The sequence below is a fragment of the Lissotriton vulgaris genome, chromosome 8 (assembly GCF_964263255.1).
Source record: "Lissotriton vulgaris chromosome 8, aLisVul1.2, whole genome shotgun sequence".
Lineage (NCBI taxonomy): Eukaryota > Metazoa > Chordata > Amphibia > Caudata > Salamandridae > Lissotriton > Lissotriton vulgaris.
Window position 1 is genome coordinate 466979704 of NC_141696.1, and position 24268 is coordinate 467003971.

At 47.5% G+C, this 24268-nt stretch overlaps 1 protein-coding gene across 2 annotated transcripts in view; it reads right to left on the minus strand.

Moving 5' to 3' along the window:
* LOC147697187 (uncharacterized) overlaps positions 1-24268 on the minus strand; it is a 316314-nt gene that overhangs the window by 26554 nt on the left and 265492 nt on the right. For both annotated transcript variants that reach the window (XM_086934257.1, XM_086934256.1), the window contains exon 7: positions 20993-21134. In XM_086934257.1, the coding sequence (XP_086790383.1) occupies positions 20993-21134 (142 nt within the window). The remainder of the gene's footprint in view (positions 1-20992; positions 21135-24268) is intronic.

A 24268-nucleotide genomic window follows, 5' to 3' on the forward strand; every position in this document is an offset into this window, starting at 1 on the left:
TTTTTCAAAATGTAAATGTTTCTGACATGTAGCAGACCAGTGTGTGACAGTTATCACACTCACTTAGTTAGTAAAAATGGCTGTTTGAAAATTAATGAACCAGGCCCTTTTCATAGGTAGAATAGAAAGGCTTGCACACTAAATGTTGACTTCTTTGTTATACAATACAAACCTTTTTAAACATGCTGCCTGATATATGTTCACCAGCTTTTGAAAATAGGATTTATTATGTCTGATTCAGAGGTCAGTTAGACTGTAATGCTCACACAGGAGGTTTCAGATAAAACATTTAGTGGAGAAATTTCAATTGATATGTGCAGAGAAATATTAAACCCAACAGTCCATGATAATTCGTTTTTTCAGAATCAAATTGCCCCCTTTTTGTGTGTTAATCTGCATACTAAATAAATGCCCATGTTTCAAATGTCTTGCCTTCTAGCTGCATTAGTTAGACAAAAGTGTTTTTTTTAGAAAGTGGAACTTTTAAGTAACAGTACATTGTAACAGAATTATTTTAAAATGCCAGCATGTGTCTGAATTACAAAGCAAAAAAATATGTCCTTATTAATTACTGATTTAGGATGCTTTACATCACGTTTTAAATTTCCTTCAGTTAGTTTGAGAATAGTGGTCTGGCCTGGGAACAGAATTTGTTTTTTTGTTTTGAGTTACAAAGTATGTGCCGAGACAGTGCCTGTCTCGTTATCCTTGGCCACTCTCCAATTCTTTTCCGCGAACACTTGTTTATGTAAAGGGAGGACTACAGTCCTCCAACTGGCTCAGGCTTCCTTCGCATGAAGATAAAGGGATCCTTGCACATGCAGAATGTATTGGCAGACGCTTGGCCCTTGGAGTAATATAGATACAGAAGGCCTAAGTGAGCTTCCCTGACTGGAGATTAGAGATGCTTAGACAGAATAATTGGCAGGGAGTGTTGCTCTTGCAATGAGATCAGCATTTGGCAGTGATTCAAAATTACATCGCACTGTAGCTTATTATGCTTGGATCAGATTCAAGCTCTGAGCGCGAACATCTTTCTGGAGGTGGGGGCTGCTTCTCAGAGGAGTGAGGCAGTACACGCAGTCCAGACTACCCGGGAATACCAATCTTTCTCATGAAACAGCCTAGAGAGGGTAGATGGCTTGTCCCTTATTGAGGTTCCTGTAGATTAAAGGAGTCCCTATGTACAAGGTTTAAGGGACATTATGTTCTGAAAGATTTTGACCCCAGACTCCAGAATGTACCACAGCACCTATGGGCACAAGGGGTATAGCTCAGTGGTAGAGCATTTTGACTGACGTAGGTCACATGAACATAACACCACACCGTGTCACTTTCAAAGCAGGAGTAGTACTCCCACGTATACGACAATACAAGATACCACCTGATACCATAGTAGCCTTATTAAAGATTGTTGACAAACTCATTGCACATGGGGTGGTGGTGGAGACTGGCTCAAATATATGTAACTCACCTGTCCTTCCTATCCTTAAACGATCAGACCCTAATGCACCACCAGTTTACAGACTAGTAGTTGAACAAATTTGTAGTACCACAATACACAGTGGTCCCAGACATTTCTTCATTACTGACTGCTATTGATTCTGGAGCATCATTCTTTACAGTAACTGACCTGAAAATTTCTTTTTCAGTGTTCCAATTCATCCAGACAGCCAGTATCTCTTCTGATTCAGTTTAAGTGGACGTAGCTTTAAATTTTTAAAGGTTTTACAGAGAGCCCTAGCATTTACAGTCAAGCATTAAAAAGACAGCTGGACAGTATTAACATGCCTACCGATACAGTACTGATCAGTATCCTGATCGCAGCATGATCAGAGACAGACTGCGAACAGACATCACTGACAGTTTTACAGTTCCTGGCAGACAAGGGGCACAGAGTGTCCCCTTCAATGTGCACAGCAAGTGGTATGTGCCTTGGACACTTGCTGTCCAAGAGGGGTGGACAGCTGACACAAGTACGTATTCAGTTAATTGCCAGTCTTTCACAGCCCAAGACACAAGGCCTTCATTGGCCTCACTAGTATGCCTATCTAGCCAAAACACTCATACAATTGACAACACAGGAGGCAGCGTCTTCGACTGTCCTCCTTTGGACACAAGAACATACCGTGGCATTTGAAGAATTAAAAAGAGCCTTATGTCAAGCGCCAGTTTTAGCGACTCCTAGTTACAGCAAACCTTTTATGCTTTTTGTCACTGAACAGGAAAGGACAGCATTATCTGTCCTTACACAAGATCAAGCAGGAAAACACAAGCCGTGTGCTTATTTTTCTAGTACATTAGATCCAGTGGCCCAGGCTCTGCCTGTGTGCCTGAAATCAGTTGCAGCAACAGCTCTAGCCATAGTGATTCCATAGTGTTAGGACACCCTCTGACAGTCCAGGTACCACATGCAGTGGAGGTTCTCTTTAACAGAACACAGACACAACACTTGACTGTAGCTAGACTGACAGGATATGAACTGACGGTATTTCAGCCACACATAGAGATCAGACAATGTAACATTCTTAACCCTGCTACACTTTTGCCCTCAAGTACAGTAGATACTGCACCACATGACTGTGTGGAAGTAATAAATATAGTGACGAAACCAAGACAAGACTTGACAGATGTGGCACTTCCAGACCCTGACCTGACACTTTATGTTGATGGTTCATGCATGAGAACAAGCACAGGAGAGTTAGTGGCCGCATATGCCGTGACCACTGTTACTGAAGTCATAGAGACACACAGAACAGACACACTGTCAGCACAAGCAGCAGAGCTCGTCGCTCTGACACAAGCCTGCATAAGAGCCAAGAACTTGAAAGTGAACATTTATACAGACTCACAGTACGCTTTTGGCGTAGTCCATGACTTCGAAGTTCTCTGAAGGGAGAGAGGTTACTTGACCTCTCATGGGGCCAAAATTCAGCATGGCCCACTTATTCAAGCCCTGTTAGAAGCAATACATTTGCCTCAGCCATAGCTATCCTGAAATGCAAAGCATATACCAAAGTCACAGACACCATTTCCCAGGGTAATGACCTGGCAGACCGAATTCTAGACTTACAGTCCAGACACTAACAGACACGACAAAGACAGAGGTACCATTACTGACAAAAACATGACAGACAGGGATCCTTCACAAGATGTACTCGACATACAGACACATGCCACTTCAGATGAAATAAAGAAATGGACTGAACAAGGAGGGGTCCAGACTGACCAGGGTTGGATGACTAAAGGCAAAGCTACATGGTTTCGTCCAGATTCCATGGTACAAGTAATCATAAACACAAACACATAGTCCAGCACACTTGGGAGAGAAGGCCATGCTAGACAGTTTACAGAATATCTGGTTTAACAAGCACCTGCGTGCAGCAGCGAAGCAGAAAGTACGTACCTGTATGATCTGTTGCCAGTTCAATCCAGGTAAAGGCATTCCGGTGGAACAAGGTGGATTCCATCCTCCTGACCACCCTTTTGAGTCCTTCAGATGGATTATATCCAAATGGACACATTAGTGTGTGCACTAACTAGATGGACAGAAGCGTACCCAGTCCCAGATTATACTGCAGCAGGCCTTGTAGAAAGCCATAATCAGACACTTAAGACAAGATTAGGGGTACGCCTATGCCTAAAATAAAATATCTGATGTTGACAATAACATGCTGACAGATTACCTGGCTTCCTTGATGTCTGCACTACTCTCTCTTCATTCACAGGTTGCCGCCGCCTTCCCTGACAACACCCAAGTCCAGGAGCCTGCCATAGTCCCTGGAGATGTTATCTATGAGCGAAACTTTTGTCCGATCAAGCCCCCTTGAGCCGCATTGGAAGACACCGAGGATTGTGCTACTCACCACGAGGACTGCTATCAAGATCGTAGGACGTAAAGGATGGCGATTCTATGGACAAATTGGAACTTTGACAATGACAATAAAAATGACAATGACCCCAGTGACTCAAAACCCCCTTTTCTAGAAAAACTCCGCATCAGGAGTATTAATCCAAGTTACGGTCTAGTAAGTCAGACAGTTTAATTGTTTAAGTGCCTCTCGAGTGAATCGGTTAGACAGGTTCCTGACATGTATGAGACCGTAGATCAGAATAGCAGTAGACAGAGAGATAAGAGAGAGACGTACTGCAAATCCCTTCGCAGTCGATTTATAATAACTCTGATTATTATGTTCCTTTGATTCCATGTTTTCTTTTCTCCTATTACCTCACATGTACACTTTTCTTTTAACGACACTGCAGAGCACACATTTAGTGATCTGCCACCCCATGAAGCACTGCGCAACAATTCTTTCATTCGTATGTTGCACCATTCTCATCAGACCAGCAATGCAACAGATTGCTGGGTATGTGGCCAACTCCCGCCTTATCAGAAAACAAAGGGAGTTCTGCCCTTCTTCCCTTTTCCGTTCTCCCACAATGGTTCGTGCGGAGCATGGTTTGCTTTAATGACATCACTAGACAGAACATCCGTAGTTTCCCAGAGTGACTGGATACATGGAAACCTGAATAAAGTAATGAATGAAGTATGTTTCCCAGACAAAGACGGGCTCCCTCAAAGGAAGGGGACCGACCTAGAAAATGAAGAGTACATGCAAGGAAATGCTTCCCTCAATTTTATAATACTGAATGTTCAGCCCAAGCAAAATACAGGACCACAATCTATTTCAGTCCTACCAGCAAAAGGTGATTTGTGAGTTAGAAAGAAAGGATCAGTACATATGGGACACAGTGAATGTAATACTGTAGTAGAGTTTAATGACCCAGGAAAGTCCATTTTCAAAGCATCACGCCATACCTATTTCATTTGCGGTCAGACAGCCTATGTACATCTGCCCTCAGACTGGGGTGGAACATGTTATATAGCTTTCCTTCTGCCCCCTATCTTTCTAGCCCCATCCCATTATCATCGAGATTCACGACTAGTACATGTCAGACACAAGAGGGAGATAAATTCCCCAGTTGTTGATCAGACTGAGACAGCTTGGGAGCAATATACAGATTTCAACAAAGGATTCTTTTTCTTCATAGGTCCCGTCCAAAACAGTAAACTCATACGCAGGTTAACAAGAACTCTGGAAGCAGTAGTAAATGAGACTGCATCTGCCCTGGCTAACTTGACCCAGGAGCAGTCTGCCATGAGACTGTCTCTGTCTGCAGTGTGACCCAGCGATTTGCGGCTTGTGCGCCACTGCCTGTATTCCCCATCCACGTATCCAGAAGAGACAAGAAGAGCAAATGATGCAGTCTGACCATATACAAGGTCTTATGCAAATAAATGTCACTTGAAGGGAACGTAGGGGACAAGGAGGGAATGAGGAAAATAAATTTTATATGGCCAAGAATGTCCCCTATCGTGTACCCCAACGTTTAATGTATATGTATCCATGCATTTTCCCTCTATGGCCGAAATGATGACGCCTCTGTGTTTACATTTGCGTCCAACGTTAACATGTCAGTTACCAGGCCCACCATGAAAGAAAGGATAATTCTGCTTTTAAGCCTATGTTGCCAATGTCTTTACATGGTGCATGTTAAAATATCGAGAAGCACCCATTTTGAGGCTCCACAGGGCCAGGATGCAAATCCAGGCCCAAAGCCTCCTGAAACACTCTGAATATTGTATTTTAGTTATTTATCCCTGAACTCTCACACATTTCCTGCTCAGCCGAGAGGTGCCCGGCGCAGCCTGGCCTGGCCTGCGAAGACAGTGTTATGCCTACAGTTATCTGTTCTGCTCCACAGAAACACATTCCTGCCTAATGAAAAGGATAAACATATTCCGCCTGCAGAAGATAGGGCCTAGCCTTTCTGTCTCCATGTAAGTGATTTACAGAGCTCGCATCCATAGAAAGCCCATGGCCCCCATGTAATGAACCAAGAAATGTATGCCCGCACTGGCTCTTAGTGATGAGCAACCTTTGCTTGAGTGACCTTTATTTCAGATAAAACATCCCCGGACCCAAGATATCAGATATTACTAGATGTACAAGTCGTCCTGACACTGAAGATTTCTCTGCTAGACCGAAAGTCAGCCCCCCCAGCTTCCCCCAGTCACACGTCAATTACACGTCATGACCAAGTTGCACACAAGTAGGGCAAAGTTCCAGCTGGCCATGCAACCCCCTCCATGTATCCACCCACTTATGACACCTCCATGACATCTCAAGTGTACGCCCTCATGCACGCCCACATGCTCTTATCTCTTTCTCTTTCTCTGCCTGGAGCGCTCCTCCTTCTCTATGTACGAGATTCAATGTATAAATATTGTACTCTGTGAATAAACGTTAGAAGACCCTTCCTGAACCTTAGTGGTGATGGAACAGATTCTCCGCTAACCCGGGTTATTGTAAATAAAGCCCCTTTGAATCAGGACACCACGGACCCTGCCTCTCATTTAATGCATGAACTTTTGTTTAAGTATAGAAATTATGATAGGGTAATAATTTATTTACCACACAGTGTCAGTCTTTATCCTGGTCAGCTGTGTTGCTGTACTGACTTAGAATTTTCTTCTTCAAACAAGTTACTTACCTTCGGTAACGATATATCTGGAAGAAACAGTAGTTAGTATTAGATTCCTTACCTTAGAATATCCCCAGGCGTCAGACTGGATCCGGAAATGTTTGCGTAGCAGTACCATTGCGCGTCGGTAGGCGTCGTCTGCGGCTCCGCGTCCGTCGTCGGCGTTGTGGTGACGTTGTCCGAGTACTTAGACTCCGCGTGCTGACGTCAGTTCTTAGACACCGCTTTTCGGCGCCAGAAACAGAGCCATGTTAAAAACCAACACTGGTGCCATTAAAACTAGGGCCCTGAAAGGGGATGACCTTAACCCTAGATATCGGTTCGCAGAACGGGGAGGATGGGTGGGGCGGTAAGGAATCTAATACTAACTACTGTTTCTTACAGATATATTGTTACCGAAGGTAAGTAACTTGTTCATCTGAAAGAAACAGGTTAGTATTAGATTCCTTACCTTAGAATAGATACCCCAGCAATACCAACCCCGGTGGTGGGTTTGCAAACAGATAATCACACCAGAAAGTCCTGGAGGACTGAACGGCCAAAGAAGCCATCCCTCCGGACTTGGCTGTCCAAGCAGTAGTGTCTTGCAAACGTGTGCAACAATGCCCACGTAGCTGCCCGACAGATGTCCTGTAAGGGGACTCTCCGGCCCAGGGCAGTGGTAGCCGCCGTGGCCCGAGTGGAATGGGCCCTCAGCCCAACAGGAGGCTCCTTTTTCGCCAGGGAGTAACAAACCTTGATACACAAGACGACCCACCGACAGATGGTCCGCTTGTGCACCGCCCGTCCCTTCTTAGCGCCCACGTAACCAACAAAGAGTTGATCATCCACCCGGAACTGTCGTGTGCGATCTATATAGAACAAAAGCGCACGTTTTGGGTCCAGACGGTGGAGCCGCTCTTCCTCTTTTGAGAGATGCGGTGGCGGGAAGAAGGCGGGCAAGGTGACAGACTGCCCGATATGGAAGGCCGTGACAACCTTGGGCAGGAAAGAGGGTCTAGTCCGCAACACAACCTTGTCCGGATGGACAGAAAGGGAAGGGGGTTTGCATGAAAGAGCCTGGAGCTCACTCACTCTCCAGGCAGAGGTGATGGCAACCAGGAAAGCAGTCTTCAGAGTAAGAAGGCGGAGAGGACAGTTGTGAAGTGGCTCAAAGGGAGCACACATCAGAAAGGTAAGAACAAGGTTCAAGTCCCACTGAGGCATCACAAACGGAACAGGGGGGAACATGTGTGTGATGTCTTTCAGAAAACGGGTAACAATAGGGGACTTGAACAAAGATGGCTGATCAGGCAGCCTTAGAAAGGCTGAAAGAGCAGAAAGGTAGCCCTTGATAGTGCCCAGAGCAGAGCCCTGCTGGGCAAGAGAAAGAAGGAAGAGGAGAACCTCAGAAAGAGGGGCAGAGAGAGGATCCACAGACTGGACAGGTTCGGGTGGAGGACTGTCCCCTGCTGCTGCGACAGAAGGTCCTCCTGAAAAGGCAGACGAACCGGGAAATCGACTGACATACTGAGTAGCTCGGGATACCAGTACCTTCGTGCCCAGTCCGGAGCCACAAGGATGACTTGGGCCCGGTCGCGTTTGATCTTCTTCAGCACTCTGGGAAGAAGTGGTATAGGCGGAAAGGCATACAACAGACCGCAGCTCCACTTGCGACGAAAAGCGTCTCTGAGCGAGTGCCGCCTTGGAAATTCCAACGCGCAGAACTGATGACATTGCGCGTTCTCTTCTGTGGCGAATAGATCTAACCAAGGCTCTCCCCACTGCTGAAAGAGGCCTTGCGCCACGTCCGAGTTCAGACGCCATTCGTGATCCATCATGCACCTCTGGCTGAGCTCGTCCGCCCTGGCGTTCAGAGAACCTGCCAGGTGCTGAACCATCAGGGTCACACCCTGAAGTCCCAGCCACTGCCAAAGGCGCAGAGCCTCTTGGTAGAGGGTCCACGACCCCACCCCGCCCTGTTTGTTGCAGTACCACATGGCAGTGGTGTTGTCCGTGAACACCTGCACTACACTCCCCCGGACAGAGGGGAGGAATGCCTTCAGTGCTAGACAAATCGCCTGCAGCTCCAAAAAGGTTGATATGGAGCCGGGACTACGCCGGAGACCAGAGGCCTCTAATCTCCGCCTCTCCCATGTGGCCTCCCCAGCCCTGGAGGGACGCGTCCGTCACAACCACGTGCTCCGGGTGGGGAATGAAGAGGGATCTGCCGCTGACCCAATCGCGGTCCGTGAGCCACCACTGCAGCTGTCTTGCAGTGCCCTCCGAGATCAGGACATGGTCGGACAGGTTGCCCTGATGCTGGGCCCACTGAAACTTCAGGTCCCACTGCAGAGCCAGCATCCGCCACCTGGCGTGATGCACCAGAAGGATGCAGAAGGCCATCAGCCCCAGAAGCCACAGCGTCAACCTGACCGAGATCCGGGATAGAGGCTGAAAGAGTGGAATCAGAGCCTGAATATCCCGAACCCGCTGTTCGGGAGGGTAAACCCGAAACTGCGCCGAGTCGAGAACCGCTCCAATTAATGGAAAACCCCAGCTGGTGCAGGAGGTCTGCCGTTGTCTGGAGGTGGTTGACGACTGTCTGGGGCGAACCCGCCTTCAACAACCAGTCGTCAAGGTAGGGGAAGACTGAAACCCCTAACCTGCGCAGATGAGCTGCGACCACCGCCATCCCTTTCGTGAACACCCGTGGGGCACTGGTAAGGCCGTAGGGGAGCACGGTAAACTGAAAGTGCTCGTGGCCTACCGTGAACCGCAGGTAGCGCCGGTGGGCCGGCAGGACGGGGATGTGGAAATAAGCGTCCTGCAAGTTCAACGCTACCATCCAGTCTCCTGGGTCCAGGGCAGCAAAGACCTGAGCCAGTATCAGCATTTCGAACTTCTCCTTCCGGAGGAAGCCGTTGATGTTCCGTAGATCCAAGATAGGGCGTAGGCCCCCTTTGCCATTCTTGGGTACCAGTAAGTAGTGGGAGTAGCAACCACACCCTACTTTTGGCCCAGGAACGCGCTCAATGGCCCCCTTGGCCAAGAGGGCCCTAACTTCCTCCGGCAGAAGTCGCAAATGATCCCCGATACGCAGTGGAATTGCGGTGGCATGGCTGGAGGTGTCGCCTCGAAGGGGAGGGAGCAGCCCCTTCGGACGATTTGCAGCACCCACCTGTTCGTAGTGACGGTGCGCCAGTGGAGGAGGTGATGGCGAACCCTGCCTCCCACTGGCGTCACATGGGCCTGAAAGCACGGACTAGGAGGGTTTTGAGGCGGATGCTGCGGGGGAAGGTGTGGACTGGCCTCGCCGTTGTCCCCTGAGGAAACAGAAATTTTATGTGGTCAGTGTGTCCCCCCACTCGCACCCTATCCACGGACCTATGCCCCATGTATGTCCATGTTATCATGTAATTCCCTTCCCGTGCCTGTCATAATAATGCCCCTGCATTTCCGTCTAATGTTAGCATGTCAGTTATTAGGCCTTCCATGAATGAAACGTTAATTCTGCACCGAGGCCTACGTTGCCAATGCATTTACATGGTACACGTTTAAATATCGCGAAGCACACGTTTTTGTGGCCCAGCCGAGCCAGGCCCTGAATTCAGGCTCCGAGCCTCTTCTGTCTCAGAAAAGCTGCAGTTTAGGTATGCATCCCTGACCTCTACCTTACTCCCTGCCCAGCCGAGAGGTGCCCGGCCTGGCCTGCCTGCCAAGACGGTATTTTGCCTACAGTTATCTGCTCAGCCTCCGCAAAAACACATTCCAGTCTAGTGAAATAGGTAAACATATTTCCGCCTGCAGAGCATAGGGCCCAGCCTTCCTGTCTCCATGCAAGTGATTTACTGAACCCGTTGCCATAGTAGGCCCATGGCCCCCACGCAATGCACGAAGAAATATATGCACACACTAGCATTTAGTGATGAACGGCCTCTGCTCGAGAGACCTTTACTTCAGACAATACATCCTCCAAACACAAGATATCAGATATGCCAAAGGTGCAGGTCGTTCTGACATCCCAGACTCCAGACTCCTCTATTAGTGCTAAAGACAACCCGCCAGCTCTCCCCAGTTACACGTCAATTTCACGTCGTGATCAGTTGCGCGCACATGCAGGGTAAAGGTTTCTGCTGACCCTGCAGACCTCTATGCATCCACCCACCTATGACACTCCTATGACTCATCAAGTGAACACCCACGTGTACGCCTCCTTACACGCCTTCTTTTACGCCCATGTGTTCTTATCTCTCTCTTTTCACTTGCTCCGCCTGGAGTGTTACGCCTACTGTATTAATTGCAATTATGTGGTTTTACTATATATAATGTGTGATGTTAATAAAACGTTGGATATCCCTTCCTGAACCTTAGTGGTGATGGAACCCGATTCTCATTGACTCGAGTCACTTGAATTAAAGCCCTTTTGACTCCGATACCATGGACTCTGCCCCTCATTATAGGAGCTATCCTTATTGTTATTAATGTATATAAAAATGTCCGGGTAATTTTATTTACCACACCCCGACCGCCTCCAGAGCGGTTTCCACGGCCGCCACCGCGTTGGATGTTAGTCTGCGGTGCGTGGCTGGCAGCACGTGTGGGGGCGCCCCCTTCCTTGGCCACGAAAGGAGCGAAAGGCACCCGTTTGCTGGCGCGGGCCAAGAGGCCCAAGGACTTGGCCGTAGCCCAGGAGTCCTTAAAGCACTCAAGCGCATGGTCTGCCTTGTCGCCAAAAAGGCGACGGACATCAAACGGCATGTCCATGAGTGTATTCTAGACATCCACTGAAAAGTTGGCGGACCTCAACCAGGCATGGTGATGAATCGCCACCATCGTTGCCATCGATCTGTCCAGTGAGTCAGTGGTATCCAGCCCACACCGGATGGAAAAACGCGCTGCATCTCGACCCTCCACAAGGGCTTGGGTGAGTTTAGCCTTGACCTCCGCCGGGCATTGTGGCAGCACGTCCGCGACCGTGTCCCACAGGGAGTGGGTGTAGCGGCCCAAGAGGCATGCGGTGTTGGAAGACCGCAGTCCCAGACTAAGGGAGGCGAATATTTTCTTGCCGTAATTCTAATACCTCTTGGATTCCCTGTCAGGCGGAGCAGACGGGAATGCGGTCTGGGAATTTGAGGCCTGGATGACCAGGCTCTCTGGGTGGGGTGGGTGGACAGGAAACATGGGTCGCCCGGGGCCGGGCGGTGGAGTCTGGCCACGTTCCTATCTACAGGCTGACCTATAGCGGGCCTGGACCAAGTGCCCAAAAGAACATCAGTTAAGGCCTCATTAAACGGCAGCAGAGGCTCAGCCGAGCTTGACTGCGGTTTAAGGACCTCAGTGAGGAGGTTAGTCCTCACGGCCGCGACGGGGAGCTCAAGCCCAAGGCCTTGGCTGCCCACGTCAATACCACACTGAAGGTTGCCCCCTGCTCCGTAGCCACGCTAGGAGGCGAGACAAAACCATTGTCTGACGAGGTGTCCAGACCACTGGCATCCCCAAGTCCACCTGTCCAGTCCTCCTGGGACTGACACTCACGTGTCAGAGGGTCCTCAGACCCCTCCCAATACCCCATATCACCCATCTCCTGATAATCAGGGTTGTCAAATGATGGGGCCGGTTCATTGAACTAAAACTCCCCAAGCGGTGTCGAGACCGGCGCCCAGCGGCGCCGCTCCGGCGCCGGATCGAGGAAGGCATTGGGGACGGCGCCGCATAAAGACGGCGCCGGAGGTGACACCCGAGGGACCGGCGCCGGTGAGGTCGTTAGGTCAACCTGCGACGACCCAGATGCGGATCCAGTGGGACCCTGCGGCACCGGGGCCGAATCACCCGCCGGCGTTGGGCCGAAGCACCCAACCCGCTAAGGTTCCCAGACGGGTCCGCTTGGCCCAAAGGCGCCGCGGAACCCATCGGAGGAGTGAGGGACCTCATGGCCATGAGGAAACGCTCTATCTCCTCCGGTGTCGCTTGCTGCCCAGGGACCGGAGGGTATGGGGCAGGTCGCGACGCCCGCGACTCCAACGGAGCCGCGTGGGCGGTGCCTCCCGAACCCCCGGCCGTGTCGCGCAAGCGTCGGGGGAGGGGGGGAATCAGAAGAGCAATGACATCTCTTCGACTTCTTATGCTTACCTGAAGACTTCGAACCTGAGGAGTGATGTCGACTCCCGGAGCTATGATGGCTCCGACCTCGCGACCGTTCCCTCGACCTCCGTCCGGACCGGGACCTCTCGCGGTGCGGGGCCGACTGCCGGAGCTTGAGCCGCATGCGGGACCGCTCCCGCCTAGCTTTCGATGTTAAGGCCCGGCAGTCGGAGCAGGTCTTGTCGTCGTGATAGACGCCGAGAAAGTGGAGGCACCGGCGGTGAGGGTCGGTGACCGACATCAGCCGGTCGCAGTCCTAACAAGGCTTAAAACCTGGCATCCCTAGCGGCACCGATCGGAGTCGCGGAAAAAAGAAAAACTGACATCAGAAAGCGGAGGCAGCGTCTAAGTACTCTGACGACGTCACCACGGCGCCCACGACGGACGCGGAGCCGCAGACGACGCTTACCGACGCGCAAGGGTACTGCCACGCAAACATTTCCAGATCCAGGCTGACGCCTGGGAATATTTTAAGGTAAGGAATCGAATACTAACCTATTTCTTTCAGATAAATTTCACAAAGCGGCAATTAAGCTGCGTGTCTTCGGGTGCAAAACATGACAACACAGCTTGTCTCTGTGTGCGAATGCCTCTCTGGTTGAAAAGTGGTTTTAGAAGCGGTCTCCTTTCCTCTGTTAGATCTTTACAAATGCAGAGTCCCACATAAACGGCAATTAGGATCAGACTGGTTTTTCAGCCAATGTGGAAAGTGCTTTGTGCATGGCAACAAGCCTAATCTGTATTTTAAAAATTGAATTTTTGTATGTTTGGCAAAACCCAAAGCTAGATACTTTTGTGCAGCCAGAGACAAATAGGTACCCACTATCATCCAACCGAGCGACCTCCTTGTTAGGGCTGCCTTATCTTCGATCCAAGATTCAAGATTCAATCTTTACTATTTTCTTTGTTACTTTTTTAAAGACGCAGTGACTTGCAGGAGTTGCCCAAAGTTCGGTAAGACCCAGAATTGACATGCTAGTTGCTAAATATTTTGCAGCTGGTGATGACACTTTCTGTTGTAGCTCAGTCCACAAGTGCCAATTTAGGGTGCCTGGTTTGGATTTCACACCCGGGAGACAGCAGCCGAGAGAGCAGGTATACTGCGGGGAGTCGCGAGTGCCGAAATAGACACCACGTGAAGGGAACCCGCGCTGTCCTCACCGAAGGGGAGTGTTCATGCCCCTCGTGAAGTTTTTGGTTTATTCCTGCAAATTGCAGTGGATAACTATGGATACTGTCCGGTGAATTATCACTTATGATATTTTTTACACTTAGAGCCTCTCGGGAGGGTACGCCTTAGCACGCGCACACCACTGGAGGACTTTCTGGTAGGTCCTGACGAATGCTGAGCAAATTGCAACCAAAACAGCAGAAACATGTTGACCATCTTTTTGACATTCAACAGGACTCCGGTTCCTTAACTCAGAACCTTGTGTAGTCCATCCACATTGTTTTTATCCAATGCAGGTTGGCCATTATTAAAGAATTTTGTAAAGGCTACAACCTCTGCGTTTTTTAACACACTTGTACACTCATTTATAGTCACATTCTGATTTGGGCACTGTTACACTCACCACATTCCGCTCCGCTGTAACCAGGCGGTGTAGCATGCTGGGGGGACATTCGGTCTCCCCAGCGGGGACCCAATGAAGCATGTCACCAACTAGTGGTGAGTGAGGGTCCTTCAAAAAGAAAGGTTTTCCTCCACTTAGGATAGCCCTGGATTATCACTACACCCGGCAGGTTTCGTCCTTAGAGGGGAGCTTGTTGGGTTTTCACAGGGAGACAGAGAGACATTACTTTGTACATGCATTTGTGGGAGTATTGACCACATTTACAGTACAGAGTAAAAAATTAGACTTCACCATTTAATTTTGATAGCACTATTTTTTTCCACTCAGTCACTCCTTTGTTGTTAATTAAGAATTAGATTGGGGTACAGGAGTGTCAACTCATGCCCTTTCTCTCTTGTTGGCATTAACTTTCTGTTGTAGCTCAGTCCACAAGTGCCAATTTAGTGTGCCTGGTTTGGATTTCCTTACTTTGTCCCAGAAAATGACTATCGCACCTTTCCTTGCAATGGTCTGTTTTTGCACACCAAACTCGAGCCTAATTTGTGCTGGAGAGACTCATGTTGGTAAACCAAAGATTATTCTGTACACTTTTGCGACCACAGCATACAAGAGCTTTGAATCCCTTTCCCTCTGTGCCTCGCTCCCATAGGTTATTGTGGGTAGAAGTTGTGCTGGTATAACTTCAACCAGAGGGGCGAGTGAGGGGCCCGTCAGTCTGGAATTGAGGTTTCTCATTGAGGCAGCTAAGGCTATGCCTTTCCTTTTAATTGTATCTCTTTGGGTTACAAAGTGCCCGCCTTTATTGATGATCCCCCCCAAATATTTGTACTCTGTAACTGAGTCTATTTGAATCTTGTCCCAAAACCAGACAGGTATTTTCTTAAGATTCTTTTTAATTGTCATGGTTTTGGTTTTTTCCAGGTTGATATTTAAGTCATTAGCCTCAGAGTATTGAAACGTGATATCAAGAAGACGCTGTAGACCCACCTTTGTTTGACTGATCAATACTAGGTCATCCGCGTAGAGTAGGCATGGTAGTACTAGATTCCCAATCTTTGGAGAATGCGAGTTGCTGGCATTTAATAGCGGAATCAGATCTGCAAGAAACAGATTACATAGCGTTGGGGCCAGTACGCAGCCTTGCTTGAGGCCTTTTGGTGTTGTAATTTTCCTCGATAGAGTTGACCCGTCACCAAGCTTTACTTGCACCCAGGTTTCAGTGTGCAAATTAATTAACAGGTTCAGTAAAACCTGGGGAATGCCCCAGCCTGCCAGTTTCAACCCAAGTTTATGTCGGTTTACGTGGTCAAAAGCACCCCGGTAATCAATGAAGCACAAATGTCATTGCGTTCTTGTGATCTCAGCCTGATCGATTAACAGAGCCATTGTTATGTTTGTTGTGGTCCCAAATGACCACAGAATCTTTTGCATTATTCAAATTTTAGGGAGTTCCTAAAAAACACTGCAAGGTTACTCCATGGCCTGGGTTGTGGACAATAGAGCCATTTGGCTGGGCTAAAGAGGCCAGGGACAGATTTTTAAGGGTTCAAACAGCAAGACATTTCTCTCACATAAGCAAACAGGGAGAGGAGCTGGGAGTGCTCTGACTGAGGGACGCTGGCAAGCTGCAAAGAGAAGAGGCCCCAACACCCCCATCCACAAGACCCTGTCTCCCTCTACTGCCCCCTAATACCAGGGATAAGGAGTAGGAGGAATGTATAAAGGGTGAGCACCAGGTCACTAATGGCCTGTGCAACCTCGTACAATGCACTCCACCATTTCAATCACTCAATCAAGCAGGATTATAAAGCAAGGCTAATCACCTAATAGTGTATTCGGCGTTTGCTAGTCTCGGAGGCTTATTCGAACAGCCAAGTCTTGAGGGCCATTCGGAATTCCGAAAGTGACGTAGGATCTGGAAGTGCGTGGGGCGCCTGTTCCAGGTCTTTGCTGCAATGTGGGAGAAGAAGCATCCTCCACTTCTGTTTGAGTAGTTGCGGGAGTATGGGCAAGTGAAAGAGGCAGAGCGTAGTCTTCTCAACAGTTGATGGAAGTTCAGGTGGTGGTTAATGTATGCAGTACCCTGGTTGTGTAGAGCATTGTGTGCATGTGTCTCATGTGTAGGGGCAACCACTTAAAGATCTTACGTAGCATGCGCTAAGTGTGAAAGCAGGCAGGGAACAGACTGGATTGATCTCTGATTTCATGGTGAGATTGTTGGCAATGACGATTTCCAGGTTTCTGGCGTGGTCAGAGGGAGTGTGTGTGCGGGTCCTAGGTCTGATGGCCACCAGGAGTCATTCAACGTGTTGCTGCTGCTGCTGCCAAAGATACGTACTTCCATCTTGTCTGTATTCAGCTGCAGGCAGTTGTTCTTTATCTAGTATGCAACATTTTTCATGCATCTGTGGAAGTTGGTTCTGGTGTTGGTGGGGTCGTCGGTGAGTGAGAGGATGAGTTGGGTGTCGTCTGTGTAGGAAAGTATGTTGAGGCCGTGGGATCGGAGGATGCTGGCCACTGGAGTCATATATGTATTGAAGAGCATGGGGCTGAGGGTTGAGCCCTGGTGGACACAGCAGGCGATCTCCTTGGGTTTATGGGTAGGAGGTGGAAACTCTGGGATCTCCCAGTGGCGAAGGAGGTGATCCACCTGATAAGGTCCCCCTGGATGCTGATGTGGTGAAGTTTTTCGATCAGCCTGTGGTGGGATAAGGTGTTGAAGGCTGCAGAGAAGTCTAGGATGATCAAAGCTGCGGTTTCGGTGTTGTGATTGCTGCAGAAGCAGGATTGGGAGACATAGAGTAGCTTGTTCTGTTCCAGGTGTGTCATGACTTGATTGCTGATTATCTTTTCCAGTACCTTCACTGGGTATGGGAGCTGGTAGATTAGACTGTAGTTTTTGAGTCTGCTGGGGCTGGATTAGTGTTTTTTGAGTAGTGGTTGGACTATGGCGTGTTCCCTGGTGTCTGGAAATGTTGCATGATGCTAGAGGTGTTGTGCAGGGTGGTGAGTGCTGGACCGATCATTTGGTTTCCGAGGTTGAAGATTTGGTGTGGGCACAGGTCTGTGGGAGCTCCCAAGTGGATAGATTTCACGGTGGGTTGGTGTACTGGGCGGAGAGGATGTTCCAGGTAGTCAGTGTGTGGTTCATGTCGGTTACAGTGGTGGCAAATTAGTCAAGGAAGTCCATAGGTGTGAGCTGGGGTTTGAATTTTCTATATATGGATGCGATCTTGTTGGGGAAGAAGTGGGTGAGGTTGCCTTACAGCTCCGGTGAGGGTGTTAATTTGTTTTTGCAGGCAGCTTGGTTGGAGTATTCCTTAACTATGTTGAAAAGTTCTTTGGTGTTGTTGGCACTAGTTTGGATGCATACAACAAGGGCTGTCTACTTTGTTTCCCTCAGCATTAGGTGGTAGAGGTTGAGAGAGGTGTCTTGAATGCTGCCCGGTCGTGGGTTTCCTTGCTGCCACGCCATCTCCTCTCCAACTGTTTATTGACTTGTTTCGCTCTTCTGAGTTCTTGGGTGTACTCGCTGTTCTTTCTGGAGGATTTTCTTTGGATGTTGCTATTGATGGGCACAATGCTGTCTGCACAATTGGAGATCCGAGCGTCGAAGTTTTTCACTCCCTGTTCGAGGTTGGTGGCGGTAGCAGGTTTGGAGGTGTTGAGGGTGTTCGCCCAGCTGGTCTGAGATTTTGTTCCACCTAATGTGAGGGGCGTTTATCATCTTGGAGGTGGAGGTGTGTGGGCTGGAGATACTGAAATGAACGTTGGAGTTATCGGTCCATGTTGAGTTCTGTGATATTGTTGTACTTGACGTGGTTGCTTAAGGTGAAAATTGGGTCAAGCATGGATGATCGGGGTCAAACCAAGGCTGCTCAGACTCTCGTGGTGGTGTGCGGCGTTTTTGTTGTTGTCGTAGTCAATGTGGGAATGTAGGTTGCCGAGGAAGATGCAGTTCTTGCAGTCTAATGCTAGGGGGGCAATGAAGTCTGCAATGGTATTGCAAAAGCTGGGGTGTAGGCCTGGGGGTCGGTAAACATGGGTGCCTCTGATGGTGATCTTGCCGTCCGTGTGGAGCTTGAAGTTGAGATGTTCCATGAAGTGGTGGTGGTGGTGGTACACTGTATGGTCTCTTTGTGGATGATGGCTGTTCCACCTCCCGTCTTGTTGGTGCAGTCCTGGTACATCCGTTGGTGATTGATGTGGCAATTTCTCACACAAAGCCCTTCACCATTTCAGATCACATTACACATGTGGAATCAAAAACATATTCCACCATGCACTCTTTTAGTAACATACACAGTCCCGACACGCAAGTTACAACAAGGCACAAACCATACACACACCTTTCACACATACCAAATCATATCTAAATAAAAGACCCAAATTAGGGAGACTAGCAGAAACCTTTACACTAGGGAAGGTAGTAGGCATCTCTCTCTGAAACAGTTACGTAAAAATGGCTGTTCCTTTACTGATATTAAACTACCACCTGCTGCAGTTACACAAAGCCCAGTTAGAGAGGACAAAGATAGCTCTCTTGAAGAGAAGTGCTCTTTGGATCCTCCCTCGAACAAACAGCATCACTTTGGTGTTTCAGTCCACTGTAACAGGGACATGGCATTGTCTAACATCACTGGCATTGTCTAACATCACTGCACAAAAAGGCACACAAACTTTATCGACAGTACCATGTATAAAATGTCTAAATAGCATTTTTGCTTTTCAACTCTGTTGACTGCCATCCTCAAAATTGCCTCTTGTTTGATAGAAAAGATAGCTGGATTCCTAGTTCCCAACTTATACTAGATATATGGGTGTAATACAACTGCTATTGAAAGTGGACAATTGCCAGCGCTCAGCTTCTGCCAGGGCCCTTACCTGCTAGCAAAAGAGCTTAGCCAAAGCATGTGCTGGTTTTGCAGCCCCATAACGATTTTGGATTCTCATCTATCCTGGCACCCTTCGGCGTTTGTATTTTCCAGTTTTCTTGCACTACTCTCTGCAGCACAGGCAAGGTGACATATTGGTGCAGTATATATACAAATAAATAACAACTTTGTATCCTACACTTGACTTACAAAATGTCACTGCCTCTTAGAATACGTGCTAGCAGCTGAACCAGTCGACACTATGGAACATTAGTGATAAATACAAGGCACTAGATAAGTGCTCAGTAACCACTGATGGCTCCAGGATCTGAAAAAAAGGCATGACCGTTACCAACCTAGTTTCGATGGTAGAGACACCTGGTCAATGAAATATGTGGACTGGTCAAGTAACCAACAGTGCTTTTAGTGTATTTTGTTTTGTTTGCATTTAAGGTGTTTTCATTTGATAGTTATGGAGAGAGACGTAGCCCTTTTGCAAGAAGGTTAGCTCTTTTACTTCCATTTCATCCACCACCGTGAAATTAGTGCATTCATCTCCAGGTCTGTGCACCAGGGGCTGTACTATAAATTGTGCTTCAGGGGAAAATGGATGTGTCCGCACCAAGGGCACAATGATATTGCAGAAAATGTTGCAAATGCCCCATATCTAGTACTGATAACACTGGCGCACACGTAGCACCAGCACTATAATGAGAGGGTACTCCCTCATTTACATGGGGACGTGGCACCATAGAAACGTGGGAATCTTTGTGCCTGCGCCATATTATAGGTGTGGGTGCAGACAAAAATAGGCCATTGGGATGCAAACTCACAGTGCACCACAAAAAGGTGGGGCACTGTTAGTGAGCCTCCTGAAGGCAACCCTTTTGAGAGGTAAGAAGAGGAGGCCCTCAGACCAAAAAGATATCCCCCTGCAGGATGATGCAGTCACTCACGAAAACTGCTTGCAAGGCGGGGGAATCTCTCTCCCCTAATTAAAGTGTAAGCAGCATGCCGCACAGTGCCACTGAATGCACTACCCCCACGGTTGCACAAGTTCACAGCTGCCCCAAAGGCAGCACATTCATTGTTGTATTAGGGTACAAGGACCCTGTCTGTGCCCCGTACACATTTTGTAAGGTGCGCCGTTGCACAAACAGGGCAGGTGTATTCTATGTGAAATACAACCTCAATAATGCCATCATTCCCAGGACTAGAATGTATTAATTCCCAGCACTAGTGGATTACCCCCCTTGAATGTGCCAACCCATTGCCCCTTTTTAAATGGGGATACTGCAGCTAAGGCCATCTGTGCCAAAGGCACACGGACAGATGGGCGTGCTGGAAGGAGATCAGACAGGTCTATTCTGCAATTAAATTATCGCAGTGGATGAAGTTTGCCATCCTCCCTACAGGCCAAGGTCTAGACCACTCAGGGGTCCTTTTTAATTACACCCCCCTACCCTGGGACATACGTTGGGGTTCACCTACCTTGCTGACGTCTGACCCACCAGGTTCTTTGGAGAAGGATCATAAAATCAGGATCGTCTGGAGCCAGTCGGTGATGCCTGGCTACCTTACACTTTACCAGTGAGCAGGAGCCGGGTTTTGGCAAAGTATCCATCAAGGTATCGCTCAATGCCACTTTAAAGGGGAGCCGCCTCTAAGAGGTTGCACAATGGCTTCGAAAAGTATTGATTAGCTGTGTCATAAGCCTTCATGGCAGTTTGTCTTTATGAGGATGGAGGAAGGTTCACCTCCTGTATGCTACTATGCCAATTTCACTGTTGTAGTTAATTTTACTCTTATATGCTACTGTATTGAATAAAAAGATAAACCTAAATAATGACCATGAAATGGTATATGTAAACTTACTTCGTTAATAATAATCTTCATAAAGGGAAAAATCACTCGGATATTGGTTGCATTCCTTAGCAATTGATAGCATCGATGCACAAATACTTCTTTTGATGAGTTTGATTTCATCTGCAACTTACTCCAAATGAATATCAAATCCCTGGAGAAACAAAATGCACAGAAAATCACACTTATAATAACCTCTCTTTGTACCACAAAATACACAACTTAGGGCATGAACTGTGAACTTTTTTTTTTAGTCAAATGTGGCATACAGTGATAAAATTTTCAATACATCATTTGAAAACAACAGGTGACCATAAAAAGGCTGAGTGGGGTATACTAGTAAGCTACATTTGTATTATGGAGCAGGCTTGTGAGAGCAATTTTAATATATACTGTATGGCAAACACGAATATTCTTAGAGCACTTGTGTAGCCACAGTTCTTACAACTTTTGTCACTCTACTAGCACGTTTCCACAAACCCAAGTGGGCTTTACAGCAGACCAATTTGAGTTGACATCAGGAAACAAGTACTTCTTCAAAATGTGTGAATTATATAGCCAAATAAATCATGCCATTGGTTCCTTACTTCATCAAAACCATCATAACTATTTGGGTCTACTATTGCATAAAACCCCTTAGTAGGAAAGCCGAAGTTAATTTTGAAGCTTGGAGAAGACCTTACCTATACCCTTACGGAAGAGAGTCAAGCTGCTCATTAGCACTATCTTGACAATTATCCTTCCCTTGAACTCCTTCCGTGAACTTCTACACCCCTTTTAATCACTTGAGAAGGAAGCATGCAATTTTTCCACAAAGAAGTTAGCTAACACCATAGTAGAAATGTATGAATTTTAGCTACAAAAAGTATTCACAAAGGCCCCTATTACGACACCGTTTCTGTGTGAGAACCGACCACACCAAACTCTCATTTCTCAAAGGGAGCTTCTGCAGCGGGCGGTTCACTTTTTTCTATATTTGTTTGTGAATTAAATATTTCAGCATTTGTGTATTTGTAAAATGTGTACTTGTTTCTGTATTTTGAGATTCAAATAATATATACTGCTTAGGAGGGGGTCTCCCGCTTCCAGTAAAGACTCAGTCGGGTTCCCCAGATTATAGTAATGATTCAGTGAGGGGCATCGGAATACAGCAATGATTTAGCGGAGGTCCGCAAAAGACAAAAAAGTTATGAACTGCTCATCTGGCAGATTCAGGGTTACCAGTGCTATAATGACACATCACCTTCCCACCCCCACAGTACATGCATAAAGCGGTCAAGTAAGTAGAAAGCATTCAGTGAGTGTGAAGTAAGGCTCTCAGAAGATTACGTTTTTTGACCAGTAGCTTCAATCTTTATAGACACACTGACAGGTGAGGCACAGGTGCTGGAAATTGGGGTGCTAGAGCACCCTCAACATAACCATGTTAAGGGAAGGACGATGAAGGAGCAATAAAGATGCCTTTAAATTGTGTTTTCATCTGGTCACATCTGCTGTGCGTTCAAAGATAGAGGTCAAATGTCAAGTTAGGTTTTCTGTCAAACTGCTGCCTATTCTTTTAGTATGGAGATTGGTGTTTATTGAATGCGTTCACTTTACAGTAAGAAGGAAAAGTAAATTGAACTATCCGACAGTCTTGCAAGGGTGCAGGAAGTGTGAAAAACAAGGCAGTAGGATGTCAATGTTTTTCAGACATGCAACACACTTTCAATACTTGTAAATGAACTGTACAAATCATTCAAAATATATGATCAGCCAGGAAAGCAAAATATAAGCACTTTTTTTGTAATGCTGAAGTACAACGGAAATATTTAATGCAATCAAAACAGATCAAGACACTTTACTTGGTGATATGCAAATGATAAATATTCGTTGAACCAGATTTCTAGACAGTATAGTTTGTGTGCTTTTTAGTTCTATTAGTAAAATTCCATATCTGTGCAAATTTAGAGCCCATTTAATTGGGAAAATATTCTTGTCCGTAAATAACTGTGGCCTACCACACCATGCTTTTGTAATATATGTGTGACAGTTTGTTCCAAAGTGGACTACACTTACCTCTGTCCTGCTGAATTGGAGGGGTTCATTTTTTACACTTGCTCTTAGTGAGAGGCTTGAATTTTTCACAATCCCTAGGACCTCAGAGACGCAACACTGATGGAACTAACTCCATTCTGAAAATGTTCCAGCATCAAAGAGATGGGATGGGAGGGATCCTGGATTATGCTATCCAGATGATGCAGCCTAGAAAACCAGACTTTCGGATCATGGATGGAGAGATAGGAAGAGTGGGTCCCCTGAGGCTCGCCTGTATTCCTAAAGCCAGAACTTTGTTCACAGCAGGAGTTAATGATGGCTTGCTCAATAAATCCTTAATGGCCTCATTAAAGGGTAGCTCTGAATCCAATGTGGAAGTCTGAAGAATTTATGCCAGTATTTTGGAGGAAGCTTTCAAAGAAGGAAAGGGGAGCTCCAGAATTCTTGTGTGAAAGGATGTAATTCCTGCAGGAATCGGACACGCAGGAGGGTATATTTCTACCTCTGATGTTCAACTCACTGCATTTTGCAGCTCTAAATAGTAAGATCTATCTAATGAGCAAGGGAGAGACAGATGGTCCCATCAACCTCTTCCATGTCCAAACACTAACAAAGTCTGTGCCAAAGTTGTGTAGCATTGTTTTTTAACATACGCTTGGCAAGAATCTGGGCACACACAGTTGTTCCGCCTTAATCCTTCTCTGTCCCTCTCTCCTACAGTAATGAAATTTGACCTGAGGGGCAGACAACTCATTTACTGACTGAGAGGCATTGTGTGGGGTTCGGGGGGCGGGGGGGGGGGGGGGTGGAGTCGGTGGCACTAGAAGCTGCACCATCCATAGTATTGGCTGCAACGGTCCTGGTGCCAGGATAGTGTAAAGTGGAACCGGGCAAAAGGTAGGCTAGATGAGAGGAACATGGTCCCAAAGGAGGTCCCGCGGGCAGTATCACAAGCAGAGGCTTATGCGGACATGTGGGAGCAAAGGACACACAAAAGAAAACTGAGGTCAAGATAAACATGTCCCACGTTGCATGTAGGAAGGCAGAAGGGTCTGCTCACTGTGTCGGAACTCAGGGTTGACCAGCACCCATGTACAAGGGTGTGGATGCAGCACCGGTGGAGCCGGACACTGCAGAACCATAGAGTAGGTGGATCTGGTGAGACAGATGCTGGAGAAGTTCGTGGAAGGCAGGCTGAATTTCCATTAATTCAGTGTCAGAAGAAGCCGCTCTAAGGGAAGCTGGGGGCTT